Below are 21,928 nucleotides of genomic sequence, written 5' to 3'. Positions count from 1 at the left end.
GAATGCATATGTACAGCGGTGCCCTCGTGTGTGTATATATGTATATACATGTGGCGGTGTGTAGACATGCGGCTATGCCCCGTATGTGGCGGTGGTCATGCGTGCGAGTCATGTGCTCAGAGGTGCAGTACTCGGCAGCGTGCCTGTGTCAGTGCAGTGAGTGACACCCTCAGCTGCACACAGCGTGTAGGTGACCTGCGGCCTCCGCACTATCAGCGGCGTGTATGGAGGTGACTTTCCACACTTCTATTTCGGTCTGGCGGGGGACGGGCACATGTGCTTGTAATGTCTCCGCATCCCATCTGCTCCGTCAGCACATGAACCCGATCTCCCGGGCCGCAGCGCCTCCTCTCGTGCCTCCTCTTGTGCCTCCTCTCGTGCCTCCTCTCGTGCCTCCTCTCGCTCGCCGCTCCTTTCATTTTAGTCACTTTCTCCAGATTGTGCTCCTGACAAATGATCGCTGCGTGAGGCATGAATATTTTATCATGCGCTGGTGGAGCTAGCTTTGTTTTCTCACTCTCGCTTGGATGTCTTATGTTCTGTCTCCTTCTCGGCTGCTCTTCCCTCCATGAGCACCAACGTCCTCTTTAATTCAGGAAATTTGGTGACCCCCCCCAAGTTTAGCCCCGTTCAGAGCTCTTGATCTCTACCGCCATTGTGGATTCGCCCCGATATTCAGCACCACCTCGTCTGTAGAGCTGGAGACATTTCCATGTGTTTTGTTGGTACAGTGAGTGTATGGAACTACAACTTCCAGCACTCCTCTGTCCACATCTCCCTCTTCAGGGTATGATGTGCACGGTCACTAACTCGGCCTTGCCCCCATGAATACTCCGGGGAAAGCTCCTGACCGGCACCATAAACACGTCCATTAAGCCAATGATGGCCCTGAGAGCGCCATTAGGGACTGCGCCAGCCTTCGCTGTATCCTCAGTCCTTCAGTTTGTGCTGGACGACGAGGGATCTGTGGGACTGCGGATCATTATCTGATGGAGATTGTGATGGGAAGGTTGTGATGACATTCGGGTGTTGGACTCCTGTGACATTGCAGGATCAGTAATTAGCCACTCATTACTTGTGTGGTTAATGATTATATTTAACGTCCTGCTACGAGATGAGCGCTGGAAGTCTGCACTGATCACACGAGCTGCGATGCTCTGCAACCGATGTTCTGTCCGCGGGACGACGCATGAGGTGTAAAGTCCTGAGCTCGGTAGTTGGTAGAGGTTTATTCTCAGTCTCCATCCTCTCATCACCTTGACCTCTCCCAGACCTGCCCGTCATCCGGTGCCGCATTCTCTCCTCCTGGGCCCGCCCGTTGTCCGGTGCCATGCTCTCTCCTCCCAGGCCCACCCGTCGTCTGGTGCCGCCCTCTCTCATCCCGGGCCCGCCCGTCGTCCGGTGCCGCTCTCTCTCATCCCGGGCCCGCTCTCTCTCATCCCGGGCCCGTCCGGTGCCGCCCTCTCTCCTCCCGGGCCCGCCCGTCGTCCGCTGCCGCGTTCTCTCCTCCCGGGCCCGCCCGTCGTCCGCTGGCGCGCTCTCTCCTCCCGGGCCCGCCCGTCGTCCGCTGGCGCGCTCTCTCCTCCCGGGCCCGCCCGTCGTCCGCTGGCGCGCTCTCTCCTCCCGGGCCCGCCCGTCGTCCGCTGGCGCGCTCTCTCCTCCCGGGCCCGCCCGTCGTCCGCTGGCGCGCTCTCTCCTCCCGGGCCCGCCCGTCGTCCGCTGGCGCGCTCTCTCCTCCCGGGCCCGCCCGTCGTCCGCTGGCGCGCTCTCTTCTCCCGGGCCCGCCTTCACGCGTCTTATCTGGGGCTCTGATAGCTTCTGCTCCTTGGTGAATAGAATAATGATCGGACTCTCTATAATGTGATTTAGACCGCCAACAACCAATCACTTTCCTGATTTCATTTATAATCTGTAGGCCGTGATCTGATTTGTTTCTGTGGAATCTTGCTGATGACGTATTTAACCCCCATAGTCCTGGACTTCTGAGGATGGTGGAGGAGAGCTGCGTACGTCTAGACGTGTTACCCGTGTGCCAGTGTCCGGTCTTGTCCTCCTCCGCTCTCATGTATTTTCATGTGTTTCTCGTCCAGACATCTTTAGTAAATAGAGAACCTGCAGTGACCGGAGCCAAGAGACGAGAAACCTATTAACTCAGTCAATAATTCTCCTGGTAACCGACTGTTCTGGATATATACACGCAAGCGGAAAGTTCTAGAGGTGGCCTGCCCTCCAGTACTGTCGTACACTGGTAGCACTGGTGTTAGTGGTTGCAGCTTCTGACACCTTGTGTAATTAGTGGATGAGAGGGAGTCGGTCCTTCCAGGTCTGAACATTGGATCCAATACTTTCTAGATGTTTGTAGTCCTGTTCGCTTCTTGCCCTGTGATGTAATGTCTGTGGTTTTTGGTACTAGTTGTTCAGACAGTTCAGTGTGTCTTTCATCTATATTTGAGGGGCCCAACCCATCGTACTGACCTGGGAGATCCTGGTGCCCTGTTCTCGACATCCCCAGATATGCCCTCTTACTGTTATGGTTCCTCAGGGCTCAGTCCTAGTTCTCCACCTCTGTCAGGGTTTCTCAGGGCCCAGTCCTAGTTCTCCACCTCTTACTGTCGAGGTTCCTCAGGGCTCAGTCCTAGGTCCCCTTCTCTTACTGTCAGGGTTCCTCCAGATCAGTCCTAGTTCTCCACCTCTTACGGTCAGGGTTCCTCAGGGCCCAGTCCTAGGTCCCCTGCTATTACTGTCAGGGTTCCTCAGGGTCAGTCCAAGTTCTCCACCTCTTACTGTCAGGGTTCCTCAGGGTCAGTCCAAGTTCTCCACCTCTTACTGTCAGGGTTCCTCAGGGTCAGTCCTAGGTCCCCTTCTCTTACTGTCAGGGTTCCTCAGGGTCAGTCCTAGGTCCCCTTCTCTTACTGTCAGGGTTCCTCCGGATCAGTCCTAGTTCTCCATCTCTTACCGTCAGGGTTCCTCAGGGTCAGTCCTAGTTCTCCATCTCTTACTGTCAGGGTTCCTCAGGGTCAGTCCTAGGTCCCCTTCTCTTACTGTCAGGGTTCCTCAGGGTCAGTCCTAGTTCTCCATCTCTTACCATCAGGGTTCCTCAGGGTCAGTCCTAGTTCTCCATCTCTTACTGTCAGGGTTCCTCAGGGTCAGTCCTAGGTCCCCTCCTCTACTGTTGGGGCTCCTCGGGGTTCATTCCTAGGTCTCCTCCTCTTGTTGGAACCCTGACACTAAGTGGAAGATTGGAGGAAGAAAAGCCGGCAGATAGTGAAGGAGAGAGGTAGGAGGAGAACCAGGAGAGCGCCGTGTCCATGAGGCGACTAGAGCGGAGCGTAGTGAGGAGGACCTGGTGATCCACAGTGTCAGATGCTGCAGCACAGTGTCAGATGCTGCAGAGGTCCAGGAGATCAGCAGAGACCATTGGATATTGCTGTTAGATCATTAGACTCTTTAGTGAGGGCAGATTCTGTAGAGCAGGGGTGGGAAAGCTTTTTTTTTTCTGCTAAGGGCCATTTGGATATTTATACCAAGCTTTTGGGGGTTGTAATTGCGCGCTAACTTCGCCCACAAAGTACATTGTGACGCTAAGGCTGCTTTCACACATCAGGTTTTTGCCGTCAGGCAGGATCCCCCAAAAGTTGCCACCGGATCCATTTTTTTTTCTCAGACTTGTGTTAGTGCCGGATTGTGACGGATAGCCTCACGTTTCATCCTTTTCTCTTTCTCTCCACATCCTTGGATCCGGCGAAAAAACAGATCCGTTTTTTCCAAAACTGATGTGTCAAAGCAGCCTAACAGTGGTGTCAGGACGTAATATTCCATTGCACGCGCGTCCAGTAGTGAGCTGCATGCTCGCAGAGCAAGAAGAACTTAATGGGCTGGCGTCAAAATACAGTTGCCGGCCCAAGCACTAATGTGCCCAGTAATTTGCCTGGGGGCCGGATAAAAGGTCATCGATGGTCCCGGGAGCCTGAGGTTCCCACCCCTGCTGGAGAGTATAAGGGTATGTGCACACGTTGCGGATTTCTTGCAGAAATTTCCTGAAGAAAACCGGAAATTTTCTGCAAGAAATCCGCATTTTTTTTTTTGCGTTTTTTTTCCGTTTTTTTCGCGTTTTTTTAGCATTCTGCAAGCGTAATTAGCTTGCAGAATGCTAAAGTTTTCCAAGCGATCTGTAGCATCGCTTGGAAAACTGACTGACAAGTTCGTCACACTTGTCAAACATACTGTTTGACAAGTGTGACCAACTTTTTACTATAGATGCAGCTTATGCAGCATCTATAGTAAAAGATAGAATGTTTAAAAATAATAAAAAAAATAAAAAAAATGCTTATACTCACCCAGACATCTCATCAGCGGCGTCCGTTCGTCTTCCTATAGCTGGTCTGTGCGCACAGGACCTTCCGTGACGTCACGGTCACGTGAGCGGTCACATGACCGCTCACGACCAATCACAGGACAGTGACGTCATCGGCTAGGTCTTTCGCCGCACACCAGCTACAGGAACCGAACGGCAGCGTGCAGTGGAGGCGGGAAGACATCGAGGGTGAGTATAGGACTGTTTTTTATTTTAATTCTTATTTTTTTGACCACTTATATGGTGCCCAGTCCGTGGAGGAGAGTCTCCTCTCCTCCACCCTGGGTACCAACCGCACATAATCTGCTTACTTCCCGCATGGTGGGCACAGCCCCGTGCGGGAAGTAAGCAGATCAATGGACCCCTAGGTGTGCGGAATCCCCGCAATTCCGCATTTTAATGAACATGTTGCTTTTTTTTCCGCGATGCGATTTTTCCCGGAAAAAAAGGCTACATTTGCACAAAAAATGCGGAATACACTTAAAATAATAGGAGGCATATGTAAGCGTTTTTTTCGCGTTTTTATCACATTTTTATAGCGAAAAAACGCGAAAAAAACGCGAAAAATACTGAACGTGTGCACATGGCCTAAGAAGCAGAAACAAGATTGTAAAGGGTGAAGCAGAGCGTTATCTGAGAGATGGCGGACTAAACGGGAGCCGACCAAGATGAGGGGAGATTAGAGAGCGGTGTGTAGTCAGCAGCGCAGGTCTGATGTGTGATGGCGGAGGGCAGAGGTGAAAGGGACGAGGAGCCGGGTAACCTCTGCTCCTGTGGAGTCGTGGTGACAGGGACGAGGAGCCGGGTAACCTCTGCTCCTGTGGAGGTGAGAGGGACGAGGAGCCGGGTAACCTCCGCTCCTGTGGAGTGGAAGTGAGAGGGACGAGGAGCCTTGTAACCTCTGCTCCTGTGGAGTGGAAGTGAGAGGGACGAGGAGCCTTGTAACCTCTGCTCCTGTGGAGTGGAGGTGAGAGGGACGAGGAGCCTTGTAACCTCTGCTCCTGTGGAGTGGAGGTGAGCGGGACGAGGAGCCGGGTAACCTCTGCTCCTGTGGAGTGGAGGTGAGAGGGACGAGGAGCCTTGTAACCTCTGCTCCTGTGGAGTGGAGGTGAGAGGGACGAGGAGCCTTGTAACCTCTGCTCCTGTGGAGTGGAGGTGAGAGGGGCGAGGAGCCTTGTAACCTCGGCTCCTGTGGAGGTGAGAGGGACGAGGAGCTGGGTAACCTCCGCTCCTGTGGAGTCGTGACAGGGACGAGGAGCCGGGTAACCTCTGCTCCTGTGGAGGTGAGAGGGACGAGGAGCCGGGTAACCTCTGCTCCTGTGGAGTGGAGGTGAGCGGGACGAGGAGCCGGGTAACCTCTGCTCCTGTGGAGTGGAGGTGAGCGGGACGAGGAGCCGGGTAACCTCTGCTCCTGTGGAGTGGAGGTGAGCGGGACGAGGAGCCGGGTAACCTCTGCTCCTGTGGAGTGGAGGTGAGCGGGACGAGGAGCCTTGTAACCTCTGCTCCTGTGGAGGTGAGAGGGACGAGGAGCCGGGTAACCTCTGCTCCTGTGGAGGTGAGAGGGACGAGGAGCCAGGTAACCTCTGCTCCTGTAGAGTGGAGGTGAGCGGGACGAGGAGCCTTGTAACCTCTGCTCCTGTGGAGTGGAGGTGAGAGGGACGAGGAGCCTTGTAACCTCTGCTCCTGTGGAGTGGAGGTGAGCGGGACGAGGAGCCTTGTAACCTCTGCTCCTGTGGAGGTGAGAGGGACGAGGAGCCGGGTAACCTCCGCTCCTGTGGAGGTGAGAGGGACGAGGAGCCGGGTAACCTCTGCTCCTGTGGAGGTGAGAGGGACAAGGAGCCTGGTAACCTCTGCTCCTGTGGAGTGGAGGTGAGCGGGACGAGGAGCCGGGTAACCTCTGCTCCTGTGGAGGTGAGAGGGACGAGGAGCCGGGTAACCTCTGCTCCTGTGGAGGTGAGAGGGACGAGGAGCCGGGTAACCTCTGCTCCTGTGGAGTGGAGGTGAGAGGGACGAGGAGCCAGGTAACCTCTGCTCCTGTGGAGTGGAGGTGAGAGGGACGAGGAGCCAGGTAACCTGCTCCTGTGGAGGTGAGCGGGACGAGGAGCCGGGTAACCTCTGCTCCTGTGGAGTGGAGGTGAGCGGGACGAGGAGCCGGGTAACCTCTGCTCCTGTGGAGTGGAGGTGAGCGGGACGAGGAGCCTTGTAACCTCTGCTCCTGTGGAGGTGAGAGGGACGAGGAGCCGGGTAACCTCTGCTCCTGTGGAGGTGAGAGGGACGAGGAGCCAGGTAACCTCTGCTCCTGTAGAGTGGAGGTGAGCGGGACGAGGAGCCTTGTAACCTCTGCTCCTGTGGAGTGGAGGTGAGAGGGACGAGGAGCCAGGTAACCTGCTCCTGTGGAGGTGAGCGGGACGAGGAGCCGGGTAACCTCTGCTCCTGTGGAGTGGAGGTGAGCGGGACGAGGAGCCAGGTAACCTCTGCTCCTGTAGAGTGGAGGTGAGAGGGACGAGGAGCCAGGTAACCTCTGCTCCTGTGGAGTGGAGGTGAGAGGGACGAGGAGCCAGGTAACCTGCTCCTGTGGAGGTGAGCGGGACGAGGAGCCGGGTAACCTCTGCTCCTGTGGAGTGGAGGTGAGCGGGACGAGGAGCCGGGTAACCTCTGCTCCTGTGGAGTGGAGGTGAGCGGGACGAGGAGCCTTGTAACCTCTGCTCCTGTGGAGGTGAGAGGGACGAGGAGCCAGGTAACCTCTGCTCCTGTGGAGGTGAGAGGGACAAGGAGCCTGGTAACCTCTGCTCCTGTGGAGTGGAGGTGAGCGGGACGAGGAGCCGGGTAACCTCTGCTCCTGTGGAGGTGAGAGGGACGAGGAGCCGGGTAACCTCTGCTCCTGTGGAGGTGAGAGGGACGAGGAGCCGGGTAACCTCTGCTCCTGTGGAGGTGAGAGGGACGAGGAGCCGGGTAACCTCTGCTCCTGTGGAGGTGAGAGGGACGAGGAGCGGGTAACCTCTGCTCCTGTGGAGGTGAGTGGGACAAGGAGCCGCCATATTGGGAGACAATTTTCCTGCCAGATGTGAATTTTTATTGTCAGCGCTGAGCTCTGTGATCGGTGCCGGCACTTTATACTGAGGGAGTGGAAAGTGACAGGCGTTCTGGATTGTTGGATAGAAGGTGATTAGGGAGAAAGCTACTTGTCTGTAGGTAATTCTGGATGAAATCCTCAAATATTAAAGCATTTTTAAAGATGAGTCCATGGTGGCCAGTGGTAACAGATGGTCAGTGCTGTCACCATAGAGCGCTTACATCTCACACTGATCCTCATGTTTCCTATCCTGGGAGCCGGCACTAGAACCATGACACTGCTGAGCCTCTTTACTGCCATCTAGTGGATTACATTATATTGCTCTCATCTTTATTTACAATCATAGAGGGAGGTTCCAAAAATTGCACCGTGCCGGTGTTTGCACACTGGTGGCGCTGCTGTGTTGTCAGTGGTGTCAGCAGTACTGCCCTCACTATACGCTCATTGGTCAGTCGCTCACCCCAAGACCAGGATGGTTAACATTAGGATGCTCTCACATTTGCTGAGGAAATCACCCTCGTCATTTACCTTGTGGAGACTTGTTACTATTTTTTGTACCGGACTACTGGATTGTTACAGGCTGCAGTGCGGTTCAGTATCCAGGTTTTATCATTTTCTTACCCTCTAAAAACAGAATACAAGCCCCATTCTTTACAAGAAATGCCTTTTACCCATAGTGCATTGCAGCTACTAATTTGCATATTGTTGAAAACTTATTTTCTCTATCTGTTGATGTATAATTTTTTCGTGGATTTGGTTGAAAATCAAGTTTTGTTTCTTTTCACTATATATTTATATTATATTTTGTATTTATATTCTATTTTATATTTTTACTGTTTTCTGTCGGCAGGTCGCTCTCCTTGGAATGGACATCTTATCGGCTTTAGTCACACGTCTGCAGGATCGCTTCAGAGGACAGATAGGAACAGGTAGCCTGGAATATATTCTGTGTAACATAAGCATCTGTTCATGATAATGGACACATCCTAATGGGCGGAACAGCGAGGATGGGCGGGGGCACGTCAGGTCAGCAAAGACAGGCAGGGGGGACAAAATGGGTCAGTGAGGATGGGCGGGGGCACGTCGGGTCAGCAAAGACAGGCAGGGGGGACAAAATGGGTCAGTGAGGATGGGCGGGGGGCACGTCGGGTCAGCAAAGACGAGCAGGGGGGACAAAATGGGTCAGTGAGGATGGGCGGGGGGCACGTCGGGTCAGCAAAGACAGGCAGGGGGGACAAAATGGGTCAGTGAGGATGGGCGGGGGGCACGTCGGGTCAGCAAAGACGGGCAGGGGGGACAAAATGGGTCAGTGAGGATGGGCGGGGGCACGACGGGTCAGCAAAGACAGGCAGGGGGATACCATGGGTCAGTGAGGATAGGCGGGGGGCATGACGGGTCAGCGGAGATGGGCAGGGGGGACACATTGGCTCAGCGAGGATGGGTGGGGGCACGACAGGTCAGAAGGTGTAAGGAAAAAAAAAAAATATATATATATATATATATATATATATATATATATATATATATATATATATATATATATATATTTACATATTTACTACATACATACATACATACACACTCACCGGCCACTTTATTAGGTACACCATGCTAGTAACGGGTTGGACCCCCTTTTGCCTTCAGAACTGCCTCAATTCTTCGTGGCATAGATTCAACAAGGTGCTAGAAGCATTCCTCAGAGATTTTGGTCCATATTGACATGATGGCATCACACAGTTGCCGCAGATTTGTCGGCTGCACATCCCAAAGATGCTCCATACAAGGCAGGATGGATCCATGCTTTCATGTTGTTTACGCCAAATTCTGACCCTACCATCCGAATGTCGCAGCAGAAATCGAGACTCATCAGACCAAGCAACGTTTTTCCAATCTTCTACTGTCCAATTTCGATGAGCTTGTACAAATTGTAGCCTCAGTTTCCTGTTCTTAGCTGAAAGGAGTGGTACCCGGTGTGGTCTTCTGCTGCTGTAGCCCATCTGCCTCAAAGTTCGACGCACTGTGCGTTCAGAGATGCTCTTAGGCCTACCTTGGTTGTAACGGGTGGCGATTTGAGTCACTGTTGCCTTTCTATCAGCTCGAACCAGTCTGCCCATTCTCCTCTGACCTCTGACATCAACAAGGCATTTCCGCCCACAGAACTGCCGCTCACTGGATTTTTTTTCTTTTTCGGACCATTCTCTGTAAACCCTAGAGATGGTTGTGCGTGAAAATCCCAGTAGATCAGCAGTTTCTGAAATACTCAGACCAGCCCTTCTGGCACCAACAACCATGCCACGTTCAAAGGCACTCAAATCACCTTTCTTCCCCATACTGATGCTCGGTTTGAACTGCAGAAGATTGTCTTGACCATGTCTACATGCCTAAATGCACTGAGTTGCTGCCATGTGATTGGCTGATTAGAAATTAAGTGTTAACAAGAAGTTGGACAGGTGTACCTAATAAAGCGGCCGGTGAGTGTGTGTGTGTGTGTGTGTGTGTATATATATATATATATATATATATATATATATATATATATATATATATATATATATATATATATATATATATATATATATATATATATATATATATTATTATATTATACACGCACACACCCCCCTTGGTCCCCTCAATTCTCCCTGACCTTGAATTCCCTGCGCTTGTTGCTCCATCATCACTCCTGTCGGTGGTTGTGCTGGCCTCCTGGTGTTCGTGGCCCCTTGGTCCAGGCAGCGGCGGCTCCTGTGATTTAGCAGTGATGATTTTTCGCTTTCCTCTCACTTCTCTTGTCTCTCCTAGTTCTGCCCAGTTTGATCGATCGCTTGGGTGATGCGAAAGATTCGGTCCGAGATCAAGATCAGACGTTACTTGTAAAGATAATGGAGCAGTCGACCAGCCCGCAGGTGAGTGTGCCCCGGAGCAGCGCTCATCGTCCAGTCACTGCTGTGACGTTGCACCTTGTTTAGATATTCTGCTGGTGGCTGCCGTTGCGGTGCTGCTGGTGGCTGCCTGTGGGGCGCTTCTGGTGTAGTGCTGCCGGGGCAGCGCTGCCGGTGTGGCGCTGCTGGTGGCTGCCGACTGCTGGTGGCTGCCGGGGCGGCGCTGCTGGTGGCTGCCCGTTGGCGGGTTGCTTCTGTCTCTGCACTGTTCAGTTATCAGGTGTAGCCATCTACTGCACGGCTGACTCTTCCTCTCCTGTCTCTCCAGTACGTCTGGGATCGGATGCTTGGAGGCTTTAAACACAAGAATTTCCGCACTCGGGAAGGGGTCTGCCTCTGCCTTATAGCGACACTTAACGTGTAAGTATCACAGACGCTCACTCCCCCTCCTGGGACCCTGTAGCTGATATGTTATTTTCATTGTTCTTTTCTTTTTCAGATACGGAGCAAACAGCCTGACGCTGAGCAAGATTGTACCTCATATATGTAACCTGCTTGGGGACCCGAACAGTCAGGTGAGGCCGCTCTGCCATCCAGCCGCTGGGGAAAGGCCACCCTTACCCGTCATAGTGCGGACACAGAGAGAAGACCTGCACTTGTGGTGCTTACGTGTCAGCAGTAGACACTGGAATCCGTCCGCAATCTGTGGTGCAGACTGGTGCCTGTGGTTCATGGTAGATTAGGCTGGCACGGCACCTGTGGTACAACCCTAACTGGGGCACATAAGAACACAGGTTATTACTCCTACTCTTTCCCGCCTACCCTTTTCCTTCCTACCCTTTTCCTTCCTACCCTTTTCCTTCCTACCCTTTTCCCTCCTACCCTTTTCCCTCCTACCCTTTTCCCTCCTACCCTTTCCCTCCTACCCTTTTCCTTCCTACCCTTTCCTCTCCTACCCTTTTCCCTCTTACCCTTTTCCCTCTTACCCTTTTCCCCTCCTGCCCCTTTCCCCTCCTGCCCCTTTCCCCTCCTGCAGGACCGGCCACATCGGGGCACCGTGCATGTGCTGTTCCTGCACTGCAGGCCCATCCTCGGGGTCTGGATCTTGCACGTTGGGGTAAATAGAGAGAAATGTCCGAGTGTGTCCAGAGCCACGGGGACGTGTTTGTAGGCTGCTCCATAATGATGGGCGTAAAACCTCCATGTGATAATCTGTGGTCAGTGGCTCCCTCCAGTGGTAAAAGATGGTTTTGGCACATTGCCGTTTTTTGCAGATTTTTGTATATGTGTAAGGGGATGCTGGAAAAAGTCTACAATACAATGTAAACCCAGCAGTGGTTAAAACCGGTCCCCCTTAGGGTGTTTGCTACTTTTATGCAGTTCTCAGGCCAGGATACATGCATTTCATATATTTACATAGGACTGCAGATCTGGCAGCCTTATTGACACCTTGGAACGCCCCTGTTTGTACATGTTCACAGCGGCGTCCATTGATTTTGCTGTATGGACGGCCGTGGTAATCGGGGGCGGTATTGAGCATGGTGTGGCCCGTGTTTGCTGATCCCTTTCACTATGCGTTATAATCAGTGGACTCTCGGGTTCTCTTGACTTCAGTCTCACATCTTCCATTGTGTCCATGTGAATGAGTCTCTTTTCCCGACACTTGCGGGTTCTGCACAGATGACACATTCTCCGCGGTACTGGGCACAGACCGTTTCTAGGGCTGTGATCACAGCTCTGCCATATTTAGCAGGACCCCTCATCTGCGCCACAGTCCGATCCTGGAGACCCTTAGAGACACACAACAGCTTCACTAAAAGTGGGGCAACAAGAGGCAGAAAACCACATTAACAGAGAGCGGAGAGCGCCTCTATGTAAGGGTTATATCTCACAGACCTGGAAAAGCAGCTGAGAACTGAGAGATTGTGATTTGCAGAACCTATGGCAGCACGGAGCACCATCCGGCTACACGCAGACGCTGCAGTGGACGAGTTCACGCTCCTGCCGCAATCATTGCTGTGCTTTCCTGTAGTGTGTTCATTATGCTGCATCTATCGCTCTGTATCTTTGCGCCCCATCATACCTCTGTTCGTTTATATGGCACATTCTCCTCTTTATCTCTGGGTGCATTGCAAGCCTTCCTCCACTACACTTTGCGGAACGATTCCGCCTTATAAAACTTGGCACGGTACATTGTCCTCTGTAGCTCTGCGCACCGCTGGCACCTCCCCCGGTACCGCTGGCACCTCCCCCGGTACCGCTGGCACCTCCCCCGGTACCGCTGGCACCTCCCCCGGTACCGCTGGCACCTCCCCCGGTACCGCTGGCACCTCCCCCCGCAGTTTTTCTACACGTTGTCTTTCTGCAGCTTTGCCTCTCGTCAACAGCTCCTTTGTGACGCTTTGCCCTGCCTCCTTTGTGCCGCTTTGCCCCGTGCCGCTGCCTCCTCCTTCCACAGCTTTGCCCCTCGCCTCCTCCTTCCACAGCTTTGCCCCTTGCCGCCTCCTCCTCCTGCAGCTTTGCCCCTCGCTGCCACCTCCTCCTTCCGCAGCTTTGCCCCTCTGCCTCCTCCTTCCGCAGCTTTGCCCCTCTGCCTCCTCCTTCCGCAGCTTTGCCCCTCTGCCTCCTCCTCCCGCAGCTTTGCCCCTCTGCCTCCTCCTTCCGCAGCTTTGCCCCTTGCCGCCTCCTCCTCCTGCAGCTTTGCCCCTCGCTGCCACCTCCTCCTTCCTCAGCTTTGCCCCTCTCTGCCTCCTCCTTCCGCAGCTTTGCCCCTCGCCTCCTCCTGCAGCTTTGCCCCTCGCCTCCTCCTGCAGCTTTGCCTCCCTCTGCCTCCTCCTCCCGCAGCTTTGCCCCTCGCCTCCTCCTGCAGCTTTGCCTCCCTCTGCCTCCTCCTCCCGCAGCTTTGCTCCTCGCCTCCTCCTGCACCTTTGCCCCTCGCTGTCACCACCTCTGTGCAGGCTTCTGCTTCTCTGTATCATGTTGGATCCCAGTAACTTTGTATAGGGAGCTGTGTGCAGCCCTGTCTGCCCATTCTTCCGCACGTCTTGTAGTAATGGTCGCCTTCTTTGCTTTGCAGGTCCGAGATGCAGCAATAAATTGCCTGGTTGAGATCTACAGACACGTAGGTGAACGTGTGCGCGCTGACCTCAGCAAAAAAGGCCTTCCCCAGTCTCGGTGAGTGGTTGCCGTTTCTTTATCCTATATGTACACAGGTGATGAGTGCTCAGGGCAGGCACCATTTATCTGCTGCACCTTGTACTTCCTGTGTGTGCATTGGACTGTTGCTTATATCCTCACACTTTGCTGATAATTAGGGTACGTTCACACAGGACTTTTTTGCTGCTTTTTTTTGCTGCTTTTTTTAATGCTAATTTAGGTGCGTTTTTTTGGTGCGTTTTTGGTGCGTTTTTTGGGTACGTTCACACAGGACTTTTTTGCTGCAGATTTTTGCTGCAGATTTTTGCTGCTTTTTTTATGCCAATTTTCAGCTGCTAGGACACCTCACAATGGCTCTTCACACCTCACAATGGCTCTTCACACTTTACTACCAGGAACTCCCTCACAATAGATCACAATCAGGACACCTCCCAATGGCTCTTCACACCTCACAATGGCTCTTCACACCTCACTACCAGGAACTCCCTCACAATAGATCACAATCAGGACACCTCACAATGGCTCTTCACACCTCACAATGGCTCTTCACACCTCACTAACCACACCCCTAAGCTCTTGGCTGTGAGATCCCTTCCTGCTGGCCATGATTTTCTGCACAAAAAACGCAGCAAATAATGCTACATGCGTTTTTTCAGCGTTTTTGCAGCGTTTTTTTCATCACCCATTCAAGTCAATGGGTGAAAAAACGCTGCAAAAACGCAGCAAAAACGCTGAAAGAAGTGACATGCCCTATGTCCAAAAAAAGCAGCAAAGCAGAAAATACTGATCAAACAAAAAACCAACGTGTGTGCATGAGATTTCTGAAATCTCATAGGCTTTACTGGTACTGTAAAAAGCAGCTGAAAATTAGCATAAAAAAGCAGCAAAAAAAAGCAGCAAAAAAGTCCTGTGTGAACGTACCCTTACCGTCCGTGAGCCGGTTAGATGCTGTGCAGTATTCAGAGATGTGAGACGTGCTGGTCACGAGCCCATCGGTCAGAGATATGGACGTGTAGTAACGGTTGCCGATGATTGCATTAATGCCTGTTAATGCTGCCGGTGAGTAGGATATTATCGGACCTCCTGGATTTATGGCTACAGATATTACAGCTCAATGTTCTGGTGGTTTCTCGTTACTTAGAGGCAGATTAAGATCTTGGAAAGAGCAGGAGAATTCTTGGTCCTCGGGACCAATCACAACTGGAAGTGTCATGTGCTCGATACCATTAAACCCAGTGCTTGGTATAGCTCAGTGATGGAGATAAGATGTGTCTGTAAAATCCATGGACAGGAGCAATGCTGTGAAGTAAAATCCTCTAATCACATCCCAACAAGATCCATAAAAAGCAGCCAACAGACGGCCGTACAGCGAGCCCTGCCAGGACTCATGTTGCAGCAGCATCATGCTCCTCCACAGCCACTTTTCTCTTTGCAAGAAGCGTTCATTTTTTGTCAATCATTTTCTATGCCAAAGCACAGAATCCCGGACACTTAATGCAGGCCTGTCCCCCTGAATCCACTGATAGTGCACAGTAGAGGATGGGCAGTTGGCGGTCACACCAGGGGTGGGGTACAGTAGAGGATGGGCAGTCGGCGGTCACACAAGGGGTGGGGTTCAGTGGAGGATGGGCAGTTGGCGGTCACACCAGCGGTGGAGTACAGTAGAGGATTGGCAGTCTGTGATCACACCAGCGGTGGGGTGCAGTAGAGGATGGGCAGTCTGCGGTCACACCAGTTGGTGGGGTACAGTAGAGCATGGGCAGTCTGTGATCACACCAGCGGTGGGGTGTAGTACAGGAGGGGCGGTTACACCAGGGGTGGGGTACAGTACAGGATGGGCAGTCGGAGGTCACACAAGGGGTGGGGTTCAGTGGAGGATGGGCAGTCAGCGGTCACACCAGCGGTGGAGTACAGTAGAGGATGGGCAGTCTGTGATCACACCAGCGGTGGGGTACAGTAGAGGATGGGCAGTCTGCGGTCACACCAGCGGTGGGGTGCAGTAGAGGATGGGCAGTCTGTGATCACACCAGCGGTGGGGTACAGTAGAGGATGGGCAGTCTGCGGTCACACCAGCGGTGGGGTGCAGTAGAGGATGGGCAGTCTGTGATCACACCAGCGGTGGGGTACAGTAGAGGATGGGCAGTCTGCGGTCACACCAGCGGTGGGGTGCAGTAGAGGAGGGGCGGTTACACCAGGGGTGGGGTACAGTAGAGGATGGGCAGTCTGATCACACCAGGGGTGGGGTACAGTAGAGGATGGGCAGTCGGCGGTCACACAAGGGGTGGGGTTCAGTGGAGGATGGGCAGTTGGCGGTCACACCAGCGGTGGAGTACAGTAGAGGATTGGCAGTCTGTGATCACACCAGCGGTGGGGTGCAGTAGAGGATGGGCAGTCTGCGGTCACACCAGTTGGTGGGGTACAGTAGAGCATGGGCAGTCTGTGATCACACCAGCGGTGGGGTGTAGTACAGGAGGGGCGGTTACACCAGGGGTGGGGTACAGTACAGGATGGGCAGTCGGAGGTCACACAAGGGGTGGGGTTCAGTGGAGGATGGGCAGTCAGCGGTCACACCAGCGGTGGAGTACAGTAGAGGATGGGCAGTCTGTGATCACACCAGCGGTGGGGTACAGTAGAGGATGGGCAGTCTGCGGTCACACCAGCGGTGGGGTGCAGTAGAGGATGGGCAGTCTGTGATCACACCAGCGGTGGGGTACAGTAGAGGATGGGCAGTCTGCGGTCACACCAGCGGTGGGGTGCAGTAGAGGATGGGCAGTCTGTGATCACACCAGCGGTGGGGTACAGTAGAGGATGGGCAGTCTGCGGTCACACCAGCGGTGGGGTGCAGTAGAGGAGGGGCGGTTACACCAGGGGTGGGGTACAGTAGAGGATGGGCAGTCTGATCACACCAGCGGTGGGGTGCAGTAGAGGAGGGGCGGTTACACCAGGGGTGGGGTACAGTAGAGGATGGGCAGTCTGATCACACCAGCGGTGGGGTGCAGTAGAGGAGGGGCGGTTACACCAGGGATGGGGTGCAGTAGAGGATGGGCAGTCTGTGATCACACCAGTGGTGGGGTGCAGTACAGGAGGAGCGGTTACACCAGGGATGGGGTGCAGTAGAGGATGGGCAGTCTGTGATCACACCAGTGGTGGGGTGCAGTACAGGAGGGCCGGTTACACCAGGGATGGGGTGCAGTAGAGGATGGGCAGTCTGTGATCACACCAGTGGTGGGGTGCTGTACAGGAGGGCCGGTTACACCAGGGATGGGGTGCAGTAGAGGATGGGCAGTCTGCAGTTACACCAGCGGTGGGGTGCAGTACAGGAGGGCCGGTTACACTAGGGATGGGGTGCAGTAGAGGATGGGCAGTCTGTGATCACACCAGCGGTGGGGTACAGTAGAGGAGGGGCGGTTACACTAGGGATGGGGTGCAGTAGAGGATGGGCAGTCTGCAGTTACACCAGCGGTGGGGTGCAGTACAGGAGGGCCGGTTACACTAGGGATGGGGTGCAGTAGAGGATGGGCAGTCTGTGATCACACCAGCGGTGGGGTACAGTAGAGGAGGGGCGGTTACACTAGGGATGGGGTGCAGTAGAGGATGGGCAGTCTGTGATCACACCAGTGGTGGGGTGCAGTACAGGAGGGCCGGTTACACCAGGGATGGGGTGCAGTAGAGGATGGGCAGTCTGTTATCACACCAGCGGTGGGGTACAGTAGAGGAGGGGCGGTTACACCAGGGATGGGGTGCAGTAGAGGATGGGCAGTCTGTGATCACACCAGCGGTGGGGTGCAGTAGAGGAGGGGCGGTTACACCAGGGATGGGGTGCAGTAGAGGATGGGCAGTCTGATCACACCAGCGGTGGGGTGCAGTACAGGAGGGCCGGTTACTCCAGGGATGGGGTGCAGTAGAGGATGGGCAGTCTGTGATCACACCAGCGGTGGGGTGCAGTACAGGAGGGCCGGTTACACCAGGGATGGGGTGCAGTAGAGGATGGGCAGTCTGTGATCACACCAGCGGTGGGGTACAGTAGAGGAGGGGCGGTTACACTAGGGATGGGGTGCAGTAGAGGATGGGCAGTCTGCAGTTACACCAGCGGTGGGGTGCAGTACAGGAGGGCCGGTTACACTAGGGATGGGGTGCAGTAGAGGATGGGCAGTCTGTGATCTCACCAGCGGTGGGGTACAGTAGAGGAGGGGCGGTTACACTAGGGATGGGGTGCAGTAGAGGATGGGCAGTCTGCAGTTACACCAGCGGTGGGGTGCAGTACAGGAGGGCCGGTTACACTAGGGATGGGGTGCAGTAGAGGATGGGCAGTCTGTGATCACACCAGCGGTGGGGTACAGTAGAGGAGGGGCGGTTACACTAGGGATGGGGTGCAGTAGAGGATGGGCAGTCTGTGATCACACCAGCGGTGGGGTACAGTAGAGGAGGGGCGGTTACACTAGGGATGGGGTGCAGTAGAGGATGGGCAGTCTGTGATCACACCAGTGGTGGGGTGCAGTACAGGAGGGCCGGTTACACCAGGGATGGGGTGCAGTAGAGGATGGGCAGTCTGTGATCACACCAGCGGTGGGGTACAGTAGAGGAGGGGCGGTTACACCAGGGATGGGGTGCAGTAGAGGATGGGCAGTCTGTGATCACACCAGCGGTGGGGTGCAGTACAGGAGGGCCGGTTACTCCAGGGATGGGGTGCAGTAGAGGATGGGCAGTCTGTGATCACACCAGCGGTGGGGTGCAGTACAGGAGGGCCGGTTACACCTGGGATGGGGTGCAGTAGAGGAGAGCGGTCTGCAGTCTCTAGAAGTGGGGTACAATAGAGGATGGGTGGTTTTTCAGACCGCGAGGACGTGAGGTCACATAATAATGGAATCGCAGGAATCGGTCTCTGTAGCCACCTCATTTTATAGGGGTGCTGGGGTCACCTCGCTCGTCACCAGCGCCTCCTCATCTCAGGGCTTTGTCTACCCCACATTTGCACATAATGAAATAAAACCGATTAAGAGGGAAGATGAAGCCGCTGGCGAAGTGATAAACCATATTCCCATCCTTGGCTTCATGCAGGTATTGGAGAAGCATTTCCACAGCAGAAATCGCAGGCTGTCAGTTTACTTCTGCCGTGGAGATCTCCTGCTCTTTTATTTCACACTGCAGATTTTTTTTGTTCCAATGTGCAGCCAAAATCTGCAGGTCGTGGAGAGAACATTTACACGGATAGGCCGAAGGGGCGAAATCCAGCACATGAGTGGGACCCTCAGTCCTGGACTCTGTAGCGAGATGCGAGCGACTTCCAGTCTGACAAAAGACTCAGAACAAAAGCAAAATCTAAAAACTTACCCTGCGTTCACACTCGTGGTGCTCGATTCCCCAGATTAGTTGGGAGCAATAAGCGCAGCGTGCCGCACTATTGCCATTAGAATGACGGCCCCCAAAACCAAACCGACTCCATTATGTTTAAGGGGTTTTCCAAATCCTAGACAGATTTCTGCGGTCACTCTGTGGACTTCTAAATCGTGCTGGTGTGTAGTGCACCCACTGTCCTGATTCCTGTGTATTCCCAACGCTTCGGGCGGTCACATGACCTAGAGTATGCAAATCACACTTGGGGTCATGTGATGACCTCTAGCGCTGCGAATACAGAGAAATCGTGACAGTGGGCGCACTACACACCGTCCCGATTCGCTCTGCCACACCGTCCCATCCAGTGACTCCAGAAATCCCTGTTAATGGAGTTTCCTTTGTAAAGGAAATTGTTAATGAGTTAATTGCTTTTCTGTATTATTGCTCGTATCTAGTGATGAGCGAGTGTACTCGTTACTCAAGATTTCCCAAGCATGCTTGGGTGGTCTCCGAGTATTTGGATGTGCTCCGAGATTTAGTTTCGGTCTCCGCAGCTGCATGATTTGCCGCTGCTAGACAGCCTGAATATATGTTGGGGTTGCCTAACAAAACAGGAAACCCCCACATGTATTCATGCTGTCTAGCAGCTACAGAGACAGAATCTAAATCTCACCCGAGTAACGAGTACACCCGCTCATCACTTACTCGTGTCATTGTACGTCTGGGACCAGATAGCAGCTTTGATAACAACACAGGTCGGCAGCCAAAAATGACTGTGTGCCGCTGCCACATGACGGCGTCGTGCTGGTTATGGGGTCACATTGTGAACCGAGGGGCGCGCTTGTCGTTACCTGGTTCTGACATTCTGCCTCGCTCGCCGCGGTGCCCGGGGCTCGTAATGTGGCCCCATTCACCTGCGCTACGCTGGGATGTAGCAGTGGCACACTGCGATTTTTGGTGGTGCGACCTGTCGTTTCCCAAGTCCCCATCTTGCTTCAGCCTCATGGTTACAAATATTGGATGTTATGTTCCTGTCTGTGTCATGTGTATCATGTAAAAACTCGTCATTGCCTGTTTTATTAACCTGCTTAATGCAGGAGCTTCCTCTGTTGTGCCTATGACAACACTTCCTGCGTTATGTTCTGCTGCCTCACAATGTAAATGGCTTGTCCCACTACCTGGACAGCCTCTTTTTAAATCAAGTAGTCCACCTTCTAAAATAAAAGTAACCGATCGTGGCCCCCTATTCTGGTGCTGTTCCAGCGATGTCGGTCCTGGCCTCCTCTGAGCGCTGCAGCCTAATAACATCCACTGATTGGCTGCAGCGCTGACGTGGCACAGGATGCCCGGCATTGTTGGAGCAGTGGCACAGCGAGAGGTGAGTACATGCTTTTCTTCTCTTAGGCTACTTTCACACTAGTGTCGTTCACTACGTCGCTATGCGTCGTTTTGTAGCAAAAACGCATCCTGCAAAAGTGCTTGCAGGGTGCGTTTTTTCTCCATTGACTTGCATTAGTGACGCAGTGCGACGCATTGCCACACGTCGCAACCGTCGTGCGATGGTTTGCGTCGGACTGTCGCCACCAAAAAACGTTGCTTGTAACGTTTTTTGGTGCATCGTTCCCATCTTTTCCGACTGCGCATGCGCGGCCGGAACTCCGCCCCCGCCTCCCTGCACCTCACAATAGGGCAGCGGATGCGTTGTGCGGCGCATTCACTGCTAGCGTCGGTACGTCGCAATGACGCAATTCGTCGTGCGTCGTCCGACGCTAGTGTGAAAGTAGCCTTACAAGGGGATTACTTTATTTTGAAAAGTGCTGTCTGTCCCGTGGTGGGTGAGCTCTTTAACTTGGGGACATTGTTGCTTTTATTTCTTAATTATGACCGCTCCATGAGAGTAGAGGCCGCCGTGTGCGCCTGTCAGTGCTCGTATTACCGCTCCATGAGAGCAGAGGCCGCCGTGTGCGCCTGTCAGTGCTTGTATGACCGCTCCATGAGAGCAGAGGCCGCTGTGTTCACCTGTCAGTGCTCGTATGACCGCTCCATGAGAGCAGAGGCTGCCGTATGCGCCTGTCAGTGCTCGTATGACCGCTCCATGAGATCAGAGGCCGCTGTGTTCACCTGTCAGTGCTCGTATGACCGCTCCATGAGAGCAGAGGCTGCCGTATGCGCCTGTCAGTGCTCGTATGACCGCTCCATGAGAGCAGAGGCCGCCGTGTGCGCCTGTCAGTGCTTGTATGACCGCTCCATGAGAGCAGAGGCCGCTGTGTTCACCTGTCAGTGCTCGTATGACCGCTCCATGAGAGCAGAGGCTGCCGTATGCGCCTGTCAGTGCTCGTATGACCGCTCCATGAGATCAGAGGCCGCCGTGTGCGCCTGTCAGTGCTCGTATGACCGCTCCATGAGAGCAGAGGCCGCCGTGTGCGCCTGTCAGTGCTCGTATGACCGCTCCATGAGAGCAGAGGCCGCCGTGTGCGCCTGTCAGTGCTCTGTGACCGCTCCATGAGAGCAGAGGCTGCCGTATGCGCCTGTCAGTGCTCGTATGACCGCTCCATGAGAGCAGAGGCCGCCGTGTGCGCCTGTCAGTGCTCGTATGACCGCTCCATGAGAGCAGAGGCCGCCGTGTGCGCCTGTCAGTGCTCGTATGACCGCTCCATGAGAGCAGAGGCCGCCGTGTGCGCCTGTCAGTGCTCTGTGACCGCTCCATGAGAGCAGAGGCCGCCGTATGCGCTTGTCAGTGCTCGTATGGCCGCTCTGATGTGGCAGGACACAGCAGTAGGTGTTGTCATAGGGCTCTAGATCAGCAGGGCTCTCGGCATGTAGTTCTCCTCTCGTGTATCTACTATATAGCCTGTAGGTCTGTCGTGCCTCGGTCTTGATCATCCTGCAGCGCACAGATCCACGTATACTGCAGAGCGGCCTTTAGATTCTCTGCGCTGTGGAATATGTTGGCACTATGTAAAGGGTTACAAAGATGATGGTCCCGGTCAGTGTGACTTCCCCTTTAATTCTGGTTGTCAGACTCGCTGTGTGACGCTGATCTCTGCTCCTCCAGCATCAGATCTCTGCAGACCTCTTTGTCTATAACCTTCTGACACTTTCCCCTGAATGAATGGAGAGCAGAGAGCG

The 21,928-nt window shown here is 54.0% G+C and overlaps 1 protein-coding gene and 1 non-coding gene across 2 annotated transcripts in view; one reads left to right on the top strand and one right to left on the bottom strand.

Moving 5' to 3' along the window:
• Positions 1 to 21,928, top strand: part of CLASP1 (cytoplasmic linker associated protein 1) — a 148,731-nt gene that overhangs the window by 20,858 nt on the left and 105,945 nt on the right. The window contains exons 3-7 of the mRNA XM_077273293.1: positions 8,278 to 8,356; positions 10,230 to 10,333; positions 10,638 to 10,729; positions 10,809 to 10,884; positions 13,386 to 13,483. Of these exons, the coding sequence (XP_077129408.1) occupies positions 8,278 to 8,356; positions 10,230 to 10,333; positions 10,638 to 10,729; positions 10,809 to 10,884; positions 13,386 to 13,483 (449 nt within the window). The remainder of the gene's footprint in view (positions 1 to 8,277; positions 8,357 to 10,229; positions 10,334 to 10,637; positions 10,730 to 10,808; positions 10,885 to 13,385; positions 13,484 to 21,928) is intronic.
• LOC143786417 (U4atac minor spliceosomal RNA) lies at positions 7,779 to 7,904 on the bottom strand. Its single transcript, XR_013218302.1, has one exon. It is a non-coding gene; the product is annotated as a U4atac minor spliceosomal RNA (small nuclear RNA).

Source organism: Ranitomeya variabilis, chromosome 7 (genome assembly GCF_051348905.1).
Source record: "Ranitomeya variabilis isolate aRanVar5 chromosome 7, aRanVar5.hap1, whole genome shotgun sequence".
NCBI classification, from domain to species: domain Eukaryota; kingdom Metazoa; phylum Chordata; class Amphibia; order Anura; family Dendrobatidae; genus Ranitomeya; species Ranitomeya variabilis.
Note: the sequence above shows the minus strand (reverse complement) of the source record. Positions and strands in the feature narration are given on the sequence as shown.